The 19,456-nt window shown below is 35.4% G+C and overlaps 2 protein-coding genes across 5 annotated transcripts; one reads left to right on the top strand and one right to left on the bottom strand.

Moving 5' to 3' along the window:
- The first annotated feature begins 1,817 nt into the window (after window positions 1-1,817).
- Window positions 1,818-8,802, top strand: LOC127425750 (2-iminobutanoate/2-iminopropanoate deaminase-like). 2 transcript variants are annotated; one of them, XM_051672016.1, is made up of 6 exons: window positions 1,818-1,895; window positions 5,472-5,577; window positions 5,697-5,751; window positions 5,853-5,921; window positions 8,106-8,161; window positions 8,664-8,802. In XM_051672016.1, exons 1-6 carry the CDS (start codon window positions 1,831-1,833, stop codon window positions 8,754-8,756), a joined length of 444 nt encoding a protein of 147 aa, XP_051527976.1. In that variant the 5' UTR covers window positions 1,818-1,830; the 3' UTR covers window positions 8,757-8,802. The 2 variants fall into 2 exon arrangements, with proteins under 2 accessions (XP_051527976.1, XP_051527977.1); XM_051672017.1 differs by lacking the exon at window positions 5,853-5,921.
- Window positions 8,803-10,405: 1,603 nt separating this feature from the next.
- Window positions 10,406-17,464, bottom strand: LOC127425752 (peptidoglycan endopeptidase RipA-like). 3 transcript variants are annotated; one of them, XM_051672019.1, is made up of 4 exons: window positions 16,370-17,412; window positions 13,875-14,081; window positions 10,625-10,675; window positions 10,406-10,539 (listed from the first exon to the last, which is right to left on the bottom strand). In XM_051672019.1, the coding sequence occupies exons 1-4, from the start codon at window positions 16,446-16,448 to the stop codon at window positions 10,520-10,522; spliced, it is 357 nt and encodes a 118-aa protein (XP_051527979.1). In that variant the 5' UTR covers window positions 16,449-17,412; the 3' UTR covers window positions 10,406-10,519. The 3 variants fall into 3 exon arrangements, with proteins under 3 accessions (XP_051527979.1, XP_051527980.1, XP_051527978.1); XM_051672020.1 differs by lacking the exon at window positions 10,406-10,539 and having other exon boundaries at window positions 10,584-10,675; window positions 13,875-14,057; window positions 16,370-17,464; XM_051672018.1 differs by lacking the exon at window positions 10,406-10,539 and having other exon boundaries at window positions 10,584-10,675; window positions 16,370-17,441.
- Window positions 17,465-19,456: the final 1,992 nt, after the last annotated feature.

Below are 19,456 nucleotides of genomic sequence, written 5' to 3' on the forward strand. Positions count from 1 at the left end.
CAGCTGCACAAAGAGCAAACCTCTGATGAACACCATTAATGTGCACTACTGCAGAACGAGTCTCGGGACAAGGAAAAAGACCTTCCCTTTTTATAAAGCAGTAATCTGAACTCTTTAGTCTGATTGGTCTCTTTGGGTAATTTTTTTTTATTTATTTTTTAATGAGCATCCAAAACATTTTATCCAAAATATTTAGTTTTATTTGGTTGTCAATAGGCCAATTCAGTCGGACCTTGTGTTCTGCTGGCAGAAAATCTAGCCTTCTTGGCTCCTCACAGCCAGGAGGACTGTAGATGTGCTGTTCCTTGCTCCTGAAAGACCATAGCCATTCTCCTGAAGATACTGAAAATAAATGCACTTTAAACCTATTTATCAACACCATCTTTTACAATAAAGACTTCTATGAATCAACGTAAAATACTGTACTGAACTACTCACTCATTTACTTAAAAACGATAACTTGATGCAAGTCAACTATGCAGTGACAGGCACGAAACACTTTCCTCATTTAAATTAGATTTCATGATGGTTATGTTTATAATATATTTCAATTACCCACTCTCGATAAACAATTATTTATATCCATCATCCCAGGAAAATTTTGATGTAGTAATCCAGAAATCACTATATTTTCTGTATAGTCACACAGTACCAACTTTACAGATGTGATGAAAACTCAAAGCCCGTCTCCCAATGAAGACACGCTGAAGCTCTGTTCACCCCTCAAACACACACACACACACAATATGGGAAACGGGTGATTCTCTTTGGATACTTTGTTGGTTTCAAGTTATTTCTGTTAAGGGAATTGTAGAAAAGTCAATGAAATGGAAAAAATCCCACACACTATCCTGGCTTGCAAAGAGTATCAAAATGTAAAAAAGTTTCGAAAAAGCAAAGTTTCGGTCACTCAACCTTCATCAGGCATTTACAAACAGAGTGCGACAGCACCAAATTTAAAATATGTCATAACCAATCAACGCATCTGATGACCGTGACATCACAACCAATGACAATCAATAAAATAGAGAACATTTAGAAAACACCTATAAATACAGAAAAATTTAAACATCACATATACAGCAGCCCAGATACATATAATAAATTACACCTGTAAGGTAACCCAGATCGAACAGATACCTTGACTTGACTTTCAAAAATAATCCTACCCCCTGATAAATTTGAACTAGACCAGAGTAAAAAGGATGACAACTAGCCGCGGTCCTCCACATGTTAATTTGCACTCTGCACAGAGTGAATATTGAAATGTTACTTGCCATCTAATCCCTCATGTGGACTAAACTGAACTTCATATTGTTTGAAGTGACAAAAGCATTATTCATTTTTTTAAGTCTAACTATTAAACTATTTACAGCTTAAGATGTATTATAATTATGTGAAATCATATAGAATAATCATTAAAACTTTCCATGCCTTCAAAGTAAACTGCCTTTGATGAAGATATGATACTTGCAGTTTTTGGCTGTATCCCTTTGAGATCATACACAAATTACCATAATTATTCTACTACACAAAGCCCTTTATTTTGTAATAACTTGTGCCAGCAACTATTTTTCTGCATGAATGTCCAAATCAGCTTGTTTTACCATTATATTGTGTCTGCCCATTCCCTCCTCACAACTTTTACCAATTTTATAACCGAACTATGCAAAATATGAAAGAATAGACATGAATACAAATATGAATGCCTCTATATGTTGGTAGTTATGGTAGGAATCGTGCACACCTACTGGAGGTGAAGCTCTACAAACCAGCTCAACTGATAGTTTGCACTGGACAGTTTTGATTCAGTTGTCTCGTTCATCAGAGATGTCTGTGGTTATTAGAAAGATGATTTACACTGCAGCTGCTCCAGCCGCGATCGGGCCCTTCAGGTGAGAGTCTTCATGCTGTCAAACACTGTGTTCATGTTCCTAAATAAATGTGCACGTGACGTGCTCTTGCATAGAGATAATGATTTTTATTTAAACTCGTCCAGTTACGTGTTTAACAACTAGCTTTGTCTGACAAAAGGCCTGTCATGAGTTAAACATTGCAATGCAATATTTGGTCGGGGCGTGTTGTTACACACTCAAAATGATCTCCGTAACTTTTACTGTACTGTTTGGACAAGATGACTTCTATTAAAAGAAAAATCCCTTATACACCTACAGCCAAGCAGGGCCGTAGCAAGGAATTCTGGGTCCCCTGACTCTATATTGATCTGGGTCCCTTTCATATGAAAAATACAGTTTACAACTTGTTGTGGGCCCCCCTGGACCCGTGGGCCCCTAGAATAGTTACCACCTTTCACCCCATTAGATACGGCCCTACCTATAAGACAGGGAATATACAGGTAGGATGAACTTTTCAAGCTTAGTTTCCAAACCTTATTAAAGTGTAATATTGTGGTTTATTATTATGCATAATTACAGTGCATGATTATTGCATGCATTATAATAATTCTTGGAACTGCTCTATTCTGCCACTAGAGAGACACAACTGTCTGCACCTGCTGCCAAATACTTGAATTTCCCAATTGGGCTATACTTTAGTAGCCAAGTCAAGATTTAATCTAGTACTTGCATGCAGCATTATCACAATAAATTATTTATATCAAATTTAAGGTCCTGTTTCTTTACAAAATGAGTTGATTTTGTTTCTTGGCATGTAAATGATTTTTAGATGTGGTTATCTCAGGGGGTGTTTATGTTTCAACCAACAGACAGTAAGAGGTGGTGTCAAGATCAAAACCTTGACCAGAGTTCAAGCTGGTTAGTTCTGCATATCTGTGTTGTTATGTTTAATTACTTATGACTGGCCTCAGAAATAGTGTCATTTGAGACATGAACATTATAATGATCAGGCCATACATAATCAATAATAATCCATGTGTGTTGCTGCTAGGGTGTAATTTTTACAGGATGTATTTTATACAATAAACTACAATCCTGTTTTAATACCTTTTCAAAGAGCTTCTAAAGTGTTCTTAGGGCAGAAAGGAATATTTTTGGCTTAATTCAGATCATTTATTTCTTCTCTAAGAAGACTTTTCAGTAAGTGGAACTCCTAAGTACTTTTTGAAATACTGATACCAAGGGAATTACTTTTTCCTATAGTTGTGCAGACACACGTATGCATATAATTGGCACATTCATGATTGATTGCATTATATAACTATTTGTGAACTGGTCTTAAATTAATCACACATTAACTAGGTCTTACTCTTGTCTTGGACTCAACCCTTTATGATTTTGTCTCAAACTTGAAGCCCTGTTATCTCAGGCTGGACACAGATATGGACTTTGTGGTCTAGAACAGTGTTCAACAGGACCATTAGTAAGGCTGAAGTACCCCTTCACTGACACAAAATCAAAGATGTGTACCAAAGACTATATCATTTAACATTATCATTAATATTGATTATTATTAATGATAATAATTCATTATATTTCAGGCATAGTTTATTTATAATGTGCATTTTGCTTACATGGGAAATAAATGGTCTCTTAGCTAATGCTGTTAATTTACAGGGGATCTTCTAACTTTGTACATTACACAATATTAAAGGAATATTCAGGGTTAGCTCAGTCAACAGCATTTGTGGCATAATGTTGATTACCACAAAAAAAATTTTTGACTCGTTCGTCAATTTCTTTAAGAAAAGCAAAAATTGAGGCACTTACAATGGAAGTGAATGGGGCCAATTTTTGAAGGGTTTAAAGGCAGAAATGTGAAGCTTATAATTTTATAATTATTGTTAAAACTTGTGTATTATTTGAGCTGTAAAGTTGTTTAAATTGTTGTTTTCCAGAATTCTATGGTTTACGTGTTACATCATCATTGCAGTGAAGTTGTAAAATTGGATATATATTAACTTTACACAGGAAAGGTTAGTACGCTATTTTCTAACACTAAAATCATGTTAACACGCACATTGTTTATGTCTTGTGGAAATACTTTTGAAACAGTGAGTATTTTAATGTTTACGAATTGGCTCCATTCACCTCCTTTGTAAGTGCCTCACTGTAACACAGATTTGTGCTTTTTTTAATAAAAGGAGGGACAAGACAAAATAATTTTTTTATGGTAATCAATATTATACCACAAATGATGTTGATTGACATTAACTTGTATTGAACCTGGAACATTCCTTTAATTTTACAAATGTTATTTTATCATTAGTTTTTCATAATTTTGGTCAAATTTTAGCTTTTTAAAAATGTAAAAAGTTAATGTATTACATCAATAAAAATTATGTCTTAGAATTGCATTTGTTTAAGTGGATCTTATCGTTGGACACACATTACACGGAGTGAGTCAAAGCAAACTTTTAACCTCAACATGCAGTGAAAAGTTCTCGTTGCCAAACTGTAGAGTGAAAGACCGGTATCGGGCTTGTTTAAATAAAGATCAGGATTAACTGGAAAATCTTTATTTTTACTCATTTATAATTTTATGATTTTTATTTTAAGCTAAACATGTGATTTTGTGTACCCTGTGGAACCTGCTTACGTACCCCCTTGGCTACATGCAGTCCCGGTTCGGAATCACTGGTCTAGAAGACTACAGTGTGGTATTTGTAAACCATATTATTAATTTGAATTCCCAACTAAACGTAATCTAATATTAAAGGGATAGTTCACCCAAAAATGAAAATTCTCTCATCATTTACTCACCCTCATGCCATCCCAGATGTGTATGACTTTCTTTCTTCTGCAGAACACAAATTAATATTTTTAGAAGAATATCTCAGCTGTGTAGGTACATACAATGCAAGTGAATGGTGACCAGAACTTTAAAGCTTCATGCTTATGGATTACTTTTATGCTGCCTTTATGTGCTTTTTGGACCTTCGAAGTTCTGGTCACCATTCACTTGCATTGTATGGACCTACAGAGCTGAGATATTCCACTAAAGATCTTTGTTTGTGTTCAGCAGAAGACAGAAAGTCATACACATCTGGGATGACATAAGGGTGAGTAAATTAGAATATTTTCATTTTTGGGTGAGCTATCCCTTTAATGAAGCAAGAAAACTTGGTTGGCTGTTGGCCTTTTTCTCCACTGCAGTGTGCATGTTATTCCAGCAGAAGGCAGTGGAGAACAACATTTCTCAAGATGAGTTGTTAATACAGTTTTTCTAGATCACTAACCATTTTCTCTGAATTATGAACACATCTTAAAACTACACACCAATTTGTACAAACCTCAAAATGAAATATTTCACTCAAAAAACACATATTCTCTTCCCTTAATATTAATATTGGCTTCAAATGACACAAACCCAGGAAATTCACAGACTATTCCACTGCTCACAACACACCAGTGAGATCAGTTCAAAACACTACTACACAAACCTCTACAATCAATAAAACTGTAATGAAAATGAATAAAACATCTCTATTTATCCACAATTAGATTTCACCAAAAAATTCAAATAGATTTAAATTATTTTGTCATTACATTCAGCCAGGCTGTCGTGGTAGATCGTACAATGTATATCTCAGGACAGTTGGGCATGGATGTTGCCTCTGGACAGCTGGTTGCTGGTGGGGTGCAGGCCCAGGCCAAACAGGTGAGACCTAGAAAGGCAAAATGCATACAGTGGCCCTCAGATAGATTTGTTTCCTTCCCAGGTTGGGATATATTGAATTGAAGCGCATGTTTCTGTGTTTTTTCCTTACAACTTCAAAGGCACTTATTAACATGGGGGAGATTCTGAAAGCCGCTGGATGTGGATATGAAAACAGTAGGTCATCTACTATCACTTGGTTGATGAGTAACATGTAACACCTTTAATGGTTTTGAAACATTTGTCAGACTGTTCATAAAGTCTACCTTTTTTTGCAGTTGTTAAGACAACAGTGCTGTTGGCAGACATAAATGACTTCAATAACGTTAATGATGTTTACAAGCAATGTGAGTAAGACTGAAGGAGTCGTGTGGTTGACTCTTGTAAATAGTTTTCAGAAAAGCCTCATGTGTGTCGAATTATCGCTATATCCACAACCACAGATTTCCCTTACAGTTTTAGTTAATAAAAAGCTATTTAAAGTTTTGGTAATATCAAAAACCTCAATGGAATTTATGGGCAGTGATACTGATGCACAATATTTAGCCTCTGTAGTAAAGCCTAGCACAAAAATATCTTACTTTTTTCCCCTCAGAAGTACATAAACTAAAATACCTTCCCTTCCTAATTCCAACACTTTGGTGTTAACACTTTAAGCAAGTTATTTTTCATTTAACTATTACACACTGATGCATCTGTGCAGCACTGGTTATTTCCTCTTGAGTACAATGCGGATGAGTAATCCTACCCTGTCTGCGTGTAAAGGGATACAGTGCAGTTGTGTAAAACAATAGACTCCTCTCCTTGAGGACAACGCATCATCACTGCCTCCTACAACAGAAACTTTCCATGATGTGACATGCAAACCTAGGATGTGAATAGAACAGAATTTACATTCATTCTCTCTCTATAAAATTCAATTTATGATACAGGTAATTATACACATGGGGATAAAATGCTGTTTTTCTTGTCTTTGAAATTGAATTTTGATGCTTGTTAATCATTTAAATGGGCCCTCGTGTCATTCATAACCTACAGTGGCAAGAGAAAGTATGTGAACCCTTTGGAATTACCTGAATTTATGTATAAATTTGTCTAAAAATCTGGTTTGATCTTCATTTAAGTTATAATAATGAACAAACACAATCTGTTTTAACTAAACAAATTATTGTATTGTTCTTGTACATATTGAATACATCATTCAAACATTCACTGTGTAGGTTGGTAAAAGTATGTGAACCCCTAGGCTAATGATGTCAACAAATGCTAATGAAACTAAGGTTGAATTGTTTGGGAAGAACACTCAGCACTATGTATGGCGTAAAAAGGGCACTGCATACCAACATGAAAACATAATTCCAACATTGAAGTACGGTGGAGGGAGTATCATGATTTAGGGCTGCTTTGCTGCTTGGACCGCTTGCCTTCATCGAGGGAAAAATTAATTCCCAAGTATATCAAGACCTACATCCTACAAGATAATATCAGGGTGGCTGTGCACCAGCTGAAGCTCAGTAGAAGTTGGGTGAAGCAGCGGGACAATGACCCTAAACATCAAAGTAAATCCAATACAGAATGGCTTCAAAAAAAGAAAATCCACCCAGTCAGAGCCCTGACCTTAACCCAATAGAGATGCTGTGGAATGACCTCAAGAGAGCCGTTCACACCAGACATCCTAAGAATAAGCCTGAGCTGAAGCAGTTCTGTAAGGAAGAATGGTCCAGAATTCCTTCTGAACATTGTGCAGGTCTAATCCGCAGCTACCGGAATCGCTTGGTTGAGGTTATTGCTGCCAAAGGAGGATCGACCAGTTTTTAAATCCAGGGGTTCACTTACATTTTCCACAGCACAGTGAATGTTTAATGGGATGTGTTTGATAAAGACATGAAAGACTATAATTGTTTGTGTGTTGTTAGCATAAGCACATTGTGTTCGTCTATACGTGTAACTCTGATGAATATGAGATCACATCTTATGACCAGTTAATGCAGAAAACCAGGGTTCACATACTTTTTCTTGCCACTGTATATGACTTTATTGTGTGGAACACAAAAGGAGTCTTCAAGCAGAATGTCCAAGTACCACTTTTCCATGCATTGAAAGTGGATAGGAACAAGGAATTGCCATGTATGGAAAGAGCAGTTAGGAAATTTTGCTAGATTTCTATAACATGGAAGAAAATTATACAGATTTAGTACAACATGGGGGTGAGAAAAGGATGAAAAATCCTTTTTTTTTTTATTATTATCTTATTAAGAAGAGGGTGATTTAAGCTTTTTGGATCTCAGAGAGTGCATGTGTTTCTTCTTAAGTAGATAAAATTAACTACACTTTGTGTTTGCATACAATTAACTTGTAAACTAACACACAAAGTGTCCATCAATGTATCAATCAAGTGATTTTTAACTGTATTGAAGATTTTGTTTACCTATGTCTCAGGCAAAGAAACCAGAGTTTTCTGTTGTCTAACCACTGGTGCTTATTTTTTGGTCATTGTATTTCATTTCTCTTTTGTTTCACTTTTTCTTTAGTTTTCAGCCAACATTTACCAGCTAGAGCTGCCTATCAAGTAGCTGCCTTACCCAGAGTAAGTATTAAGTGCAGTCTAGTTAGTTTTGTTCAAATCCTTAACCCTAAGTATTCAACTTTGGCTCATACCTACAGGCATTAATGATACCGCAAATCATGCGGCTTGTTGAGGAGAGGTGTGTTATTACTTTTTTAAGCGATCAGATTACAGATTTTCACCTGGTAAACAATAAAACGGCCAGAAAATCCCATACTGAAATTAAAGGAGTGACCCAAGCAGGACTAGAGACTTGAGGGTGGGCTCTTTTGACTTGCACCAGAAGCAACCACCCAAAACAGCCTAGCAACACCCTACAAACCACACAGAACACACTTGTAGTTGTCTAGCAATGCCCTGGCAACCACCCATAGTAGTCTAGTATCGTGGCAGCAACTTTTGAAAAAGTCAGATTTTTTTTAAAATATATAAATATATATTTAATTTAAGTAGATTGAAAACCCTTTATTTTGTTTTTATACCTCCCTTTGTTTTCTGTTTCTTTATTTATATCTTTTTTCAGGGGGGGCTTGTTGAGATTGAAGCAGTTGCTGTATTGGGACCCATCACAGATGCCTCCTTACCGTATGACCAAAGAATGCACAACAAATTGTAAATCAGTCATAAGGAGAAAGCCGCAGCCACAAATTAGAAAAGCAATCACACTCATTACATCAAGTGCTTCAACAGAAAAATAGCTTTCCATTACTAAGTGCATGTACTGTTGTTGCTTCATCACTACATTCACTTAATCTATAATAACAACAATGCAAAACATAGTTCAAGTTAAAGTTTATTTTTAAAATCCTAAAAATCTGTCATTATTACATTAGACCACACCGCAAAAATCAACATTTCTTCCAATTAGGGAGAGTTCTCTTCCATACCCTGTTTCTTTCATGAAAACATTAGCATGCCATCATTGTAAATAATGTCATTATTGTAAATGAATATAATATGCATGGGAGTTTTTCCTTTCATGATAAAGTGGTCGTTGTAACATTTATGGTAAAAAAAAAATTTAAAAAAAATTACATAATTTAGAATTTTCATATTCTTTTTGGCCTTTGCATCTCCAATATGAAATATTGAATGAAATAAAGAAGGAAATCTATGGTTAAAGTCTAGGGATACACCGATCTGATACCTGGATCGGTATCGGCTCCGATACTGAAGCTTTTAGACGGATCGGGTATCGGTCGGACGAGCCGATCCAAATCCGATACTGTGTGTTAGTCATGTTCGTTACTGTCAAGCTCAAAAAATGACATAAAAGAACCATAAAAACACTATTAAAGTAGTTCATATGACTCGTGCATTTTATTCAAAGCCACTTGAAGATGTGCAATAGCTCTATGAATCACAAAATGCTGTGTTTAATAAGTATATACTGTATATAAAATGCACGCGCAGCTCCAGCACGTTATTGAATGGCGCTGCTCTGTTTACACACACACACTCATGGCTATTTTTAGCCTACACAGCAGTGTGCAATATTTGAGCGCTAATCACGAACAACACCTCAGATATAGATGCTCAATAGTTCGGTTCACTTATAATATGCATTTAGATTTTTTAACCAGAATTTGAATAAGAAGCGAATTAAACTACTGTGAACTTGCCTACAAACAGACACATGCAGGACTTCATGGAGAGTTCAGAATGTCAAAATAAAAGCGTGAGGGTTTAAAAGTAAAGGTGCACGATTGAGATATATTACTATATATTACTATTATAATATTATTATCTAAATCTTTTAAAGTCCAGATACAAGTTGAAAAAATTTTGTAAAAAAAAATATATATATATATTTTCTACTGATGACTTAGACTGGAATTACATATAATTTTGCTGCTACATTATCCAGTATACTAGTTAATAATTTCTTAATTAATAGTGTTTCTTAATAAGCTATACATTTATATTGAAATAATGTGTAGTTAGAGGTTTGTGTTTCTTTACATATTAAAGAGCACACCCAATTAGTTCCACACAATAATGTAAAGATATTCTAAACTGTTTATGCAACATTGGTATCGGATCGGGATCGGTATCGGCCGATACTGAGATTTCTGATATCGGAATCGGATTGGAAGAGAAAAAGTGGTATCGGTGCATCCCTATTAAAGTCTGCACTTCTATTTCAAGAAACTATAAATAGTGTGGGGTATTTGCATTCTGTATATATACTGTATAAAGACAGGCACAGAGTCTTCAAAGACCAGTGGGTCTATACCTTGGCAACAAACAAGCAATAACTGTATACTAAAGAAACTACTGTTTCACTGTAGTTTTAAACATCTCAAGTGAAATCCTGATTGTGCTGGAAATATGTGTTCCAATCTGGATTCTGCTGAAACTCTGGCAACCGATGCACACTTAACTGTCTTCACCAGTAGCTGAAAAAGAGTGAATATGGGAAAATAGTTACTATACATACACACTAAAACATTTTTTTTTTTTTAATCATATTACTCCACTTACCTGTTGCTTCCTCCGGAGGGGAGGAATCTGCTTGGCCCTCAGTTGTGTTTTCTGTGAAAAGAAGATTAGAAAGAAATAACATCAACATCCAAGAAACTAACTAGACTGATCCCAAATGAAATTCTACTTTATTTAAACCTTTGATTAATTTGAATTTGTCCAATACATTGCCATTTTAACAGTTCTCAGAGGTAATTTGGTTGTTGTTTCTTTTAAGTTGCTCGTAATAACTTTAATGCTCAATATCTTTCAGACTTGCCCTGTGGGTTTATCTACTCTGGTTTCTCATGTTGAACTTGTAAGTAATTACAACTAGTATGAGACACTTTAAAATCAGTTGCAGTGTCGTAGCAGATATGGTATTATCTCTGTTGTGTTTTTGTTTGTATTCTGTTGTGTGGTTAGTCATTTATGCATTTCTTTCCACAATGCTCCCCACATATTTGCATCAGTGAATACATTGTCATTTACATTTGAATTTCTGGCAGTGAAGCATGTTGTTGCCCTTGGCATGTTCTAGATCTGGGCAAAGGAACTATTTTAAAGAAATGAAAAAAAAAAAAAAAACTATGACTAATTTTTCAATTATTTATTTCATATTGTTAACCACAGTCTCAGTGGGTCAAGAAGGTCCCCGGTTTAAATCCTGGCTCACCAAGGGCATTTCTGTGTGGAGTTTGCATGTTCTCCCCATGTTTGTGTGGGTTCCTCAGGGTGCTCCGGTTACCCCACAGTCCAAATCATGCAGGTTAAGTGAATTGGAGACTGTAAATTGCCCAAAGGCGTGAGTGAGAGTGTGAATGTGTATGTCTGTGTGTGTTAGCCCTGTGATGGACTGGCCACCTGTCCAGGGTGTTACTCTGCCTTCGACCCGAGACAGCTGGGATAGGCTCCAGCACTATCCGTGACACTACATAGGACAAGCGGCTATAGAAGATGGCTGGATGGATGGACATTGTTAATCACAAAAGGAAATTATAACATTTATAAGCTGTGTATGTACTAGCCAAAAAACATTTTTTGTCTCTCCTGAGATGTATTTATTTCAAGAACATTTCTAAGCTAGGAAACCTGGAAAGGGAGACTAAGGGCAACAGTGGCTCTTGTAAAAGTTAGTAGGACTGTTGTCAGTTTACTTAACAGAGTTAAACAAACAACATTTAAGCAATATCACACAAGCAAGAGTGCGATATGGCCCTACATCAGCACTGCTGTGATTCGGCCGCAGGCCATATAGCACGATTGAGAGTGTGATACTGCTGATACACAACAGTTCAATGAACAAGTACATTTAAAAAAAATTAAGAAAAACTGAGTACGGTCATAAAAAACTATGCTACTTCTTACGCGACAGATCAGAATCTGCCATTGCCAGTTCAAAACAAACCTCCTAGCTTCTCAAAAACAACTTTAGAAGACTAGTATCATGGCTTGGGCTGTTTCTAACATGTTATTGGAGAAACATGGGTGTGAGTGTATGTGTGTGTGTGTATGTGTGTGTGTGTGTGTGTGTGTGTGTGAGAGAGAGAGAGAGATATGGAGCGTGTGCGATCACCTGTTGATGATACTGTACTCTGCTAGACAGCATTCTGAAGATAATGTCATTTTGGTGAAATTCATCCTCTTTTCTCAGTGGAAAAATAGCTGTCGAAGCGGGGGTATTTCTCCCTATTTCACAATAGCTTGTGTGCAAGTGTCTTTCACTATAGAAACCGCAATGTCCTCTGCCATTTTGAACAGTATTTCCTCTCCATTATGGAAAGTCCGGTAAGAGGTAAGCGTCTTGAGTTTGTGTAATTAATCAGTCTGTTGGGTCTCTCAACTGTGATGATTCTTAATGCTGAAGCTGTTTGTTTGAAGCCGTTTAAAGCTATTTCCTAGATTTAGTAGTGTAGTAGTAATATGAGCAATCACGGAGCACTGTTGAATATAAACATTGAGTGACTCTGATTCTTCACGTCATATTACACACAAAAATGGTCTTTTGCCTCCACCTGCTGGCTAAAATATGTAATGTAACAAAATTAAATGTAAAGAGACAGATAACTCTTAACACATCTGTACTGCTCTTACACTTTAGTTTAGAATGGCACAGACACAAGCGGAGTGATACACACAGTGAAGCGTCTGAGTCCTGATGGTGTGAGACATCAGTACCCATGAAACATCTCTCGTCAAATCAGATTCGAGGACCGGAACTAACTATTGTATATTTGTGTTTACTTCCATCTATACTTTCACTTTAAGTCAAAAGTTCCAATGATGAGAAAACAAATTATGTGCTTTGGCTCATTAAAGTAATAAGGCGGTACAGCAATTCAGTAAGCATGACTATAGACGTTCCTTTTTCTTTGTGGCTAAAGAGAAGGTGAAAGTTACTTTGCATCTAGAGATATGTCCCTTGAAAGAGCCCAAACGATTTGCATACACAGGTGAGGAACATGAGGTATAGTGTACCTTGATCCTGAGAAGGAATACTTTGAGCCAATTTTCTGAAGGCAATTTGTTTATTCTGTAAATTTTTCATGAATTGATAAACTGCTGTCTTTGTTAGATACACAAACTGGCAGAATATGAATTGTTAAAGGGATAGTTCACCAAAAAAATGAAAATTCGGTCATCATTTACTCACCCTCATGTCATTCCAAACCCATATAACTTTCTTTCTTTACAACACATCCTGTAATATCCTGGCCACTCTTTTCCATATAATGAAAGTGAAAAAGGACTTCGTCTTACAAGCTTCAAAAAGTCTTAACGTACTGAAATTCAAGTTCTTATTCACTGATAATCTTAACCACTCCAACAAGATCACTGAATCAGTCAGTTGAACCTGAGACCTGGATCCGATTCAAGATTGAATCATTCAGTCAAAATTTGGAAACTGGGCAAACTGATTCACTGAAAAGTTCCAACTCAAAAGAACAATTATTTCACAAATTGAACATTTCTATTTCTCTCATGAATGCACAAAGGAGCGCAGAGTGGATGTCAATATTTTCAGTGAATAACTACTTAAATTTTGGTCTTTTCCTCACACAAAGCTATCGTAAGACTTGAAATATAGCGTGCAAGTAATATGGATACATTTTTGGTACTTCTTTTTCTCCTAAATTTACCTTTGCATTCCTTGGAATGAAAGTCATACAGGTTTGGAACAACATGCATGGTGAGTTGATAATGACAGAATTCTAATTTTTGGGTGACTCCTCCTTTTTCCCTAATTGTGTTTAGAAAAATGTAAACTTACCACTTGGTGCTGGTGCAGATTCTTCAGTACTTTCGGCTGTTGTGGAGGGGTTGGGTTCAGATTCTGCAGGCTGGTCAGCAGCTGCTTCTGCTGGGGCATCAGCCGGAGCTGCTCCTGGCTCACTGTGAGCTGTAGCAGCCGCAGAACTCTGAACTCCCTCTGTAAAATCAAGATCGGTGTCTGCTGCAAGACCACCATTTTCATTGCCTGTCCATTAGAGATTAAGACACTTATTTCACTAATATTGTTTATTATTTAAATAATGTTATAAATAAATAATGTACATATATATGTATGTGTGTGTGTGTGTATATATATACATATACACTCACTGAGCACTTAATAGGAACACCTGTACACCTACTTATTCATGCAATTATATAAGCAGCCAATCATGTGGCCAAAGTGCACTGCATAAAATCATGCAGATACAGTTCATGAGCTTCAGTTAATGTTCACATCAACCATCAGAATGGGGAAAAAATGTGATCTCAGTGATTTCGACCGTGGCATGATTGTTGGTGCCAGATGGGCTGGTTTGAGTATTTCTGTAACTGCTGATCTCCTGGGATTTACACACACAACAGTCTCTAGAGTTTCCTCCGAGTGGTGCCAAAAACAAAAAACATCCAGTGAGCGGCAGTTCTGCGGACAAAAACACCTTGTTGATTAGAGAGGTCAACGGAGAATGGCCAGACTGGTTCGAGCTGACAGAAAAGCTATGGTAATTCAAATAACTGTTTTGTACAATTGTAGTGAGCAGAATAGCATCTTAGAATGCACAACACGTCAAATCTTGAGGTGGATGGGCTACAACAGCAGAAGACCATGTTGGGAACTTTATTAGGACCAAAGTGTTCCTATAAAGTGCTCATATATATATATATATACACACATTCCTGTATATGGAGTAAATGTAGAACTGAATCATTGAGTAAAGAGTGCCAGAAATGTCTTTTTTTTTTTTTATAGGCCTACTTCAAATTTGACACATACCCCAAAACTGATGCTTGCTCTACTAAGTACATTATTAAAACTATACTGTTAATAATTATCTGAGACTGAAAGCAAAACATTAACATCCTGGTTTAATAATGAAAATCTCCACATGTAAGTTATGCTGAAAGGAAACGGATGCACTAAAATAGGCAAACTAGCAGAGGTTATAACAAATATGACATCAGACTTCTGTGGTCTAAAGTACACAACATTTGCATGAAACCTTCTCAGGTCCATAAATACACACTTTTTTTTAAATGATGCCTTAGGCAGGCTGACACTTGAAATAGCACCTATGGTTGGGAGGACCTTCTCTGACAGTCAAATAATTCCTAAAAGTATTTCCTCAAACTCTGAGAACTCATTATAGACACAGAATAAGTCGGGAAACAAGCATACAAACACATGTAACACAAAACAATATACAATGGACTGTAATTTGCTTGACAAATTAAATTCAATGATATTGAAAGCACTTAAATTCAAATTATTTTTAATAATTACATTGTTAAATTATTTATATAGGCTATACATATACAGCATATGTGTGTGTGTGTGTGTGTGTGTGTGTGTGTGTGTGTGTGTGTGTGTGTGTGTGCGTGTGTGGGCAGGTTTAAGTGGTTTACGAGGACTTTTTTTTTAGGTTACAAACTGGTAGTTACAAGGGTATTATGCTATAAATGTGGTTTATGAGGACATTTCTAGTGTCCCCATAATTCAAATCGCTTAAAAAACATACTAAATAATGTTTTATTGAAAATGTAAAAATGCAAAAAGTTTTTTGTGAGGGTTAGGTTTAGGGGTAGGGTTAGGGTTAGGGGATAGAATCTGTAGTTCGTACAGAATAAAAATCATTATGTCTATGGAGAGTCCTCGTAATGATAGCTGCACCAACATGTGTGTGTGTGTGTGTGTGTGTGTGTGTGTGTGTTTATGATTTTCTATTAAATCCATGCGATGATAGAACTGTTCAGCCATATTTCCATGTCAGTCTGTGTTGTGAAAGTCCAATGGTTTAAGATCTGGGTAAGTCATTTAACTGTCGCTTTCTCTATGGAGACTTTCAGTGTAATTCATACTGTACGTTTTCTATGAGAGTCGCTGTAGTCGAGAAGAACTAAACTGCATGGCAGGCTGATGACAGCATAATGGATAAGGATCTGGGTGCCTTAGCTACACAAAGGTCTCTGGTTCAGTTTCAAGTTAGGGTAACCCAGGATCCGAAGAAGAGTAACTAAGATCTATCGTGCATTTTGTTTTTTTAATTATTATTTATTTTTTTTTTTGCTTTTTTGTTTAGCAATTGTGTCAACATAAATAGTTACAATTATAGCCTATCACATGACCAATATGCCAGATGCAGTGCCCATATAGCCAACTGTTCAAAACTTGACATGACTTGAAACACCAAATAATTAAACAACAGACAGATGATCTGTTTATTAGTATAAAATTAAATGGATCTCAATTATAAACTTCTGTCGCTATGATCTTACCAGATGTGCTCCCATCTTGTTTGGTGCTGGCTCGAGTTGTGTCTTGAGTGGTGGTCTGAGTGCTAGAAGCGCATCCCATTGTGTTCTCTGTGACAGTGAAGTCAAACACTTTGACGAGTGTTCTCGTGCCCAGCGGCGCACATCGATTTCAAGTGCAGGAAGACTCCGCTAATTTAACGTGCACTTGACAGAGACAGCATTAGATCTATTTGAGTGTGTATAAGCGGTGGTCATATGCAAACCTGCCCTTATTCGCGATGACTTTACAGGTCACAGTTTAATTTGCAATGCTAAAACAGTAGTGAAGTTTGTTGTTGTCTCTTTCTGATCTATTGAGATTTTTTGATGTTTAGATAGACACTTTATGTTTAAATAGAACTTAAACAAACAAAACGGTGATATGAGTAACCGATAATCCGTTTTATCACCTTCAAAATGTAATCTAACTTGAGGATGATCAACTGTAGTTCAACTGTTGGTTGATTCATTGTGTTTGGCGACACCTGCAGATGACTTCTGTATTAGCATCTGTCGTGATGATGATGATGATGATGATGATGATGATGATGATGATGATGTGTTAAAAGAAAACTGATTACCGTTTGTGAAAAATGTTATATACACAAATGGAAGGTTATTGCTTCGAAATCAAACTCAAGTCTTTTTTATATTGATTTAAAATTATTTTATTACTCCCTTTCAACTACAAACAACGATCACATCTCTTTTATTTAAAATAATTATTGACTCGTTGGAGAGGTAACTTTCAAAAGTGTGTTATCTGGAGGTGTTTATTTATTTATTATTTGTTTTTATAATTTAAAATGTGTTTATTTTATCGTTTTATATTGTAACTTTTTTTGTGCTTTATTTTTATTCATTTATTCACTTGTTTATTTTATGCTATATTAGGCTGGTTCATTGTCGTATATCCCCTGTACTGTTTCAAAATTGAAAACATTTTCTTTTACTTTTTTTAAAGCCAATCATCTCATTAATCATCAGTGTTTCTTTGTATTCCTGGCAGATAACAGTGGAAGAAATGTCAGAAGTTATGATCTTTAAAAAAAAGCATTGATCAAAAGGTTCATGCTTAAATTACTGAAATTAGTTTGTATCTACATGTTAAATTAAAGTAATTTCAAGGTATTCATCTTTTTGATCAAGAAATTAAATGCTCTCAATTGGCAGATGATACAGATATACTGTATTTCTAAAAAATGTAAAAGAATTAAAAGAGTGTCTCCATGAGTTTTCTTTAGTGTTGGGAATAAACATAAATATTAAGACATGCTAATTATTTGCTCTCAAAGATAGACCCAATAACTTGTTAGAAATCTATGATATACAAATAAAGGACCAAATCTCTGATCTGGGAATTAAAATGTGTAAAAGTCAGAAGGGACGAGTAAGATTAAATTACTACCCAATATAAATAATATATATATATATAAAAAAAAATAACTCCTGGTTAGTAAGGGATTTATCCTTAGATGGGAGAGTACTATTGTCAAAATCAGAAGGGTTAACAAGATTGAAGAAATAAATCTCATTATCTGGATAAAGAAAAACTCTCTGTAATCCATTTAATCATGGTGGGTTAAATGTATTTGATTTTGAACTATCCTACATTATCCTCAAAGTAGAATGGGTCCAAAATTATATTCGTTCAAAAGATAAATTATGGTTTATTTTAAATGTATTGATAATTTATGGAATATTTTTCATTTATAAATGTAAATGGGCATCACAAAAACACATTTTACACATTTCAAAATAGAATTAGATAATTATTTTGATACATTAATAGGAGCAAAAAATAAATAAAAAAATAAAAATAAAAAAACAGCAAAGCCAGAGAGTGTGAATTTCTGTAAAACCTTGAATACTTTTTGAATACTATAATTACACCTTGTATATGTGCACACTTAAAAGTCATATACCCTTTTGGATTTTTTAATTTTTTTATTTATTTATTGTTCTAAATTTGACTGTTTTGCTGTCATGATGTAATTATGACAGCGATATATATATATATATATATATATATACACACACACTGGCGGCCAAAAGTTTGGAAGAATGTACAGATTTTGCTGTTTTGGAAGGAAATTGGTACATTAATTCACCAAAGTGGCATTCAACTGATCATTATATCATACACTGCTGAAAGCTATTTGGTTTGTTAAATGAACCTTAACATTGTCTTTTAGTTTGTTTTTGAGTTGCCACAGTATGCAATAGACTGGCATGTCTTAAGGTCAATATTAGGTCAAAAATGGCACACACACACATACACATACACACACACAAAAACTGATTTCTCTAGAAACTCGTCAGTCAATCGTTGTTTTGAGGAATGAAGGCTATACAATGCTTGAAATTGCCAAAAAACTGAAGATTTCATACAAAGATGTACACTACAGTCTTCAAAGACAAAGGACAACTGATTCTAACAAGGACAGAAAGAGATGTGGAAGACCAGATGTACAACTAAACAAGAGGATAAGTACATCAGAGTCTCTAGTTTGAGAAATAGACGCCTCACATGTCCTCAGCTGACAGCTTCATTGAATTCTACCCGCTCAACACCAGTTTCATGTACAACAGTAAAGAAAAGACTCAGGGGTGCAGGCCTTATGGGAAGAATTGCAAAGAAAAAGCCACTTTTGAAACAGAAAAACAAAAAGAAAAGGTTAGAGTGGGTAAAGAAACACAGACATTGGACAACAGATAATTGGAAAAGAGTGTTATGGATCTTAACCCCACTGAGCTTTTGTGGGATCAGCTAGACTGTAAGGTGTGTGAAGTACCCGACAAGACAGCCACATCTATGGCGAATGCTACAGGAAGTGTGGGGTGAAATGTCACCTGAGTATCTGGACAAACTGACAGCTAGAATATCAAAGATCTGCAAAGCTGTCATTGCTGCATGTGGATGATTTTTTTTTTAATGTAAACTCTGAAGAAGTTTAAGAAATTCTGAAAAAAACAAATATATATATATATATATATATATATATATATATATATATATATATATATATATATATATATATATATCAAATTGTAATAGTAATTTTTCAT

Source organism: Myxocyprinus asiaticus, chromosome 34, assembly GCF_019703515.2.
Source record: "Myxocyprinus asiaticus isolate MX2 ecotype Aquarium Trade chromosome 34, UBuf_Myxa_2, whole genome shotgun sequence".
NCBI classification, from domain to species: Eukaryota; Metazoa; Chordata; class Actinopteri; order Cypriniformes; family Catostomidae; genus Myxocyprinus; species Myxocyprinus asiaticus.

Bases quoted from the DNA above. Each gene is read 5' to 3' on its own strand.
- LOC127425750 (XM_051672016.1), top strand. From the start codon at position 1,831: ATGTCTGTGGTTATTAGAAAGATGATTTACACTGCAGCTGCTCCAGCC. The intron at 5,752-5,852 runs GTAGGTCATCTA...CTTTTTTTGCAG, and splicing joins TGGATGTGGATATGAAAACA to TTGTTAAGACAACAGTGCTG. The intron at 5,922-8,105 runs GTGAGTAAGACT...CTTTTTCTTTAG, and splicing joins TAATGATGTTTACAAGCAAT to TTTTCAGCCAACATTTACCA.
- LOC127425752 (XM_051672018.1), bottom strand. From the start codon at position 16,448: ATGGGATGCGCTTCTAGCACTCAGACCACCACTCAAGACACAACTCGA. The intron at 14,082-16,369 runs GTAAGATCATAG...TCTAATGGACAG, and splicing joins ACAAGATGGGAGCACATCTG to GCAATGAAAATGGTGGTCTT. The intron at 10,676-13,874 runs GTAAGTTTACAT...TTCTTTTCACAG, and splicing joins ATCTGCACCAGCACCAAGTG to AAAACACAACTGAGGGCCAA.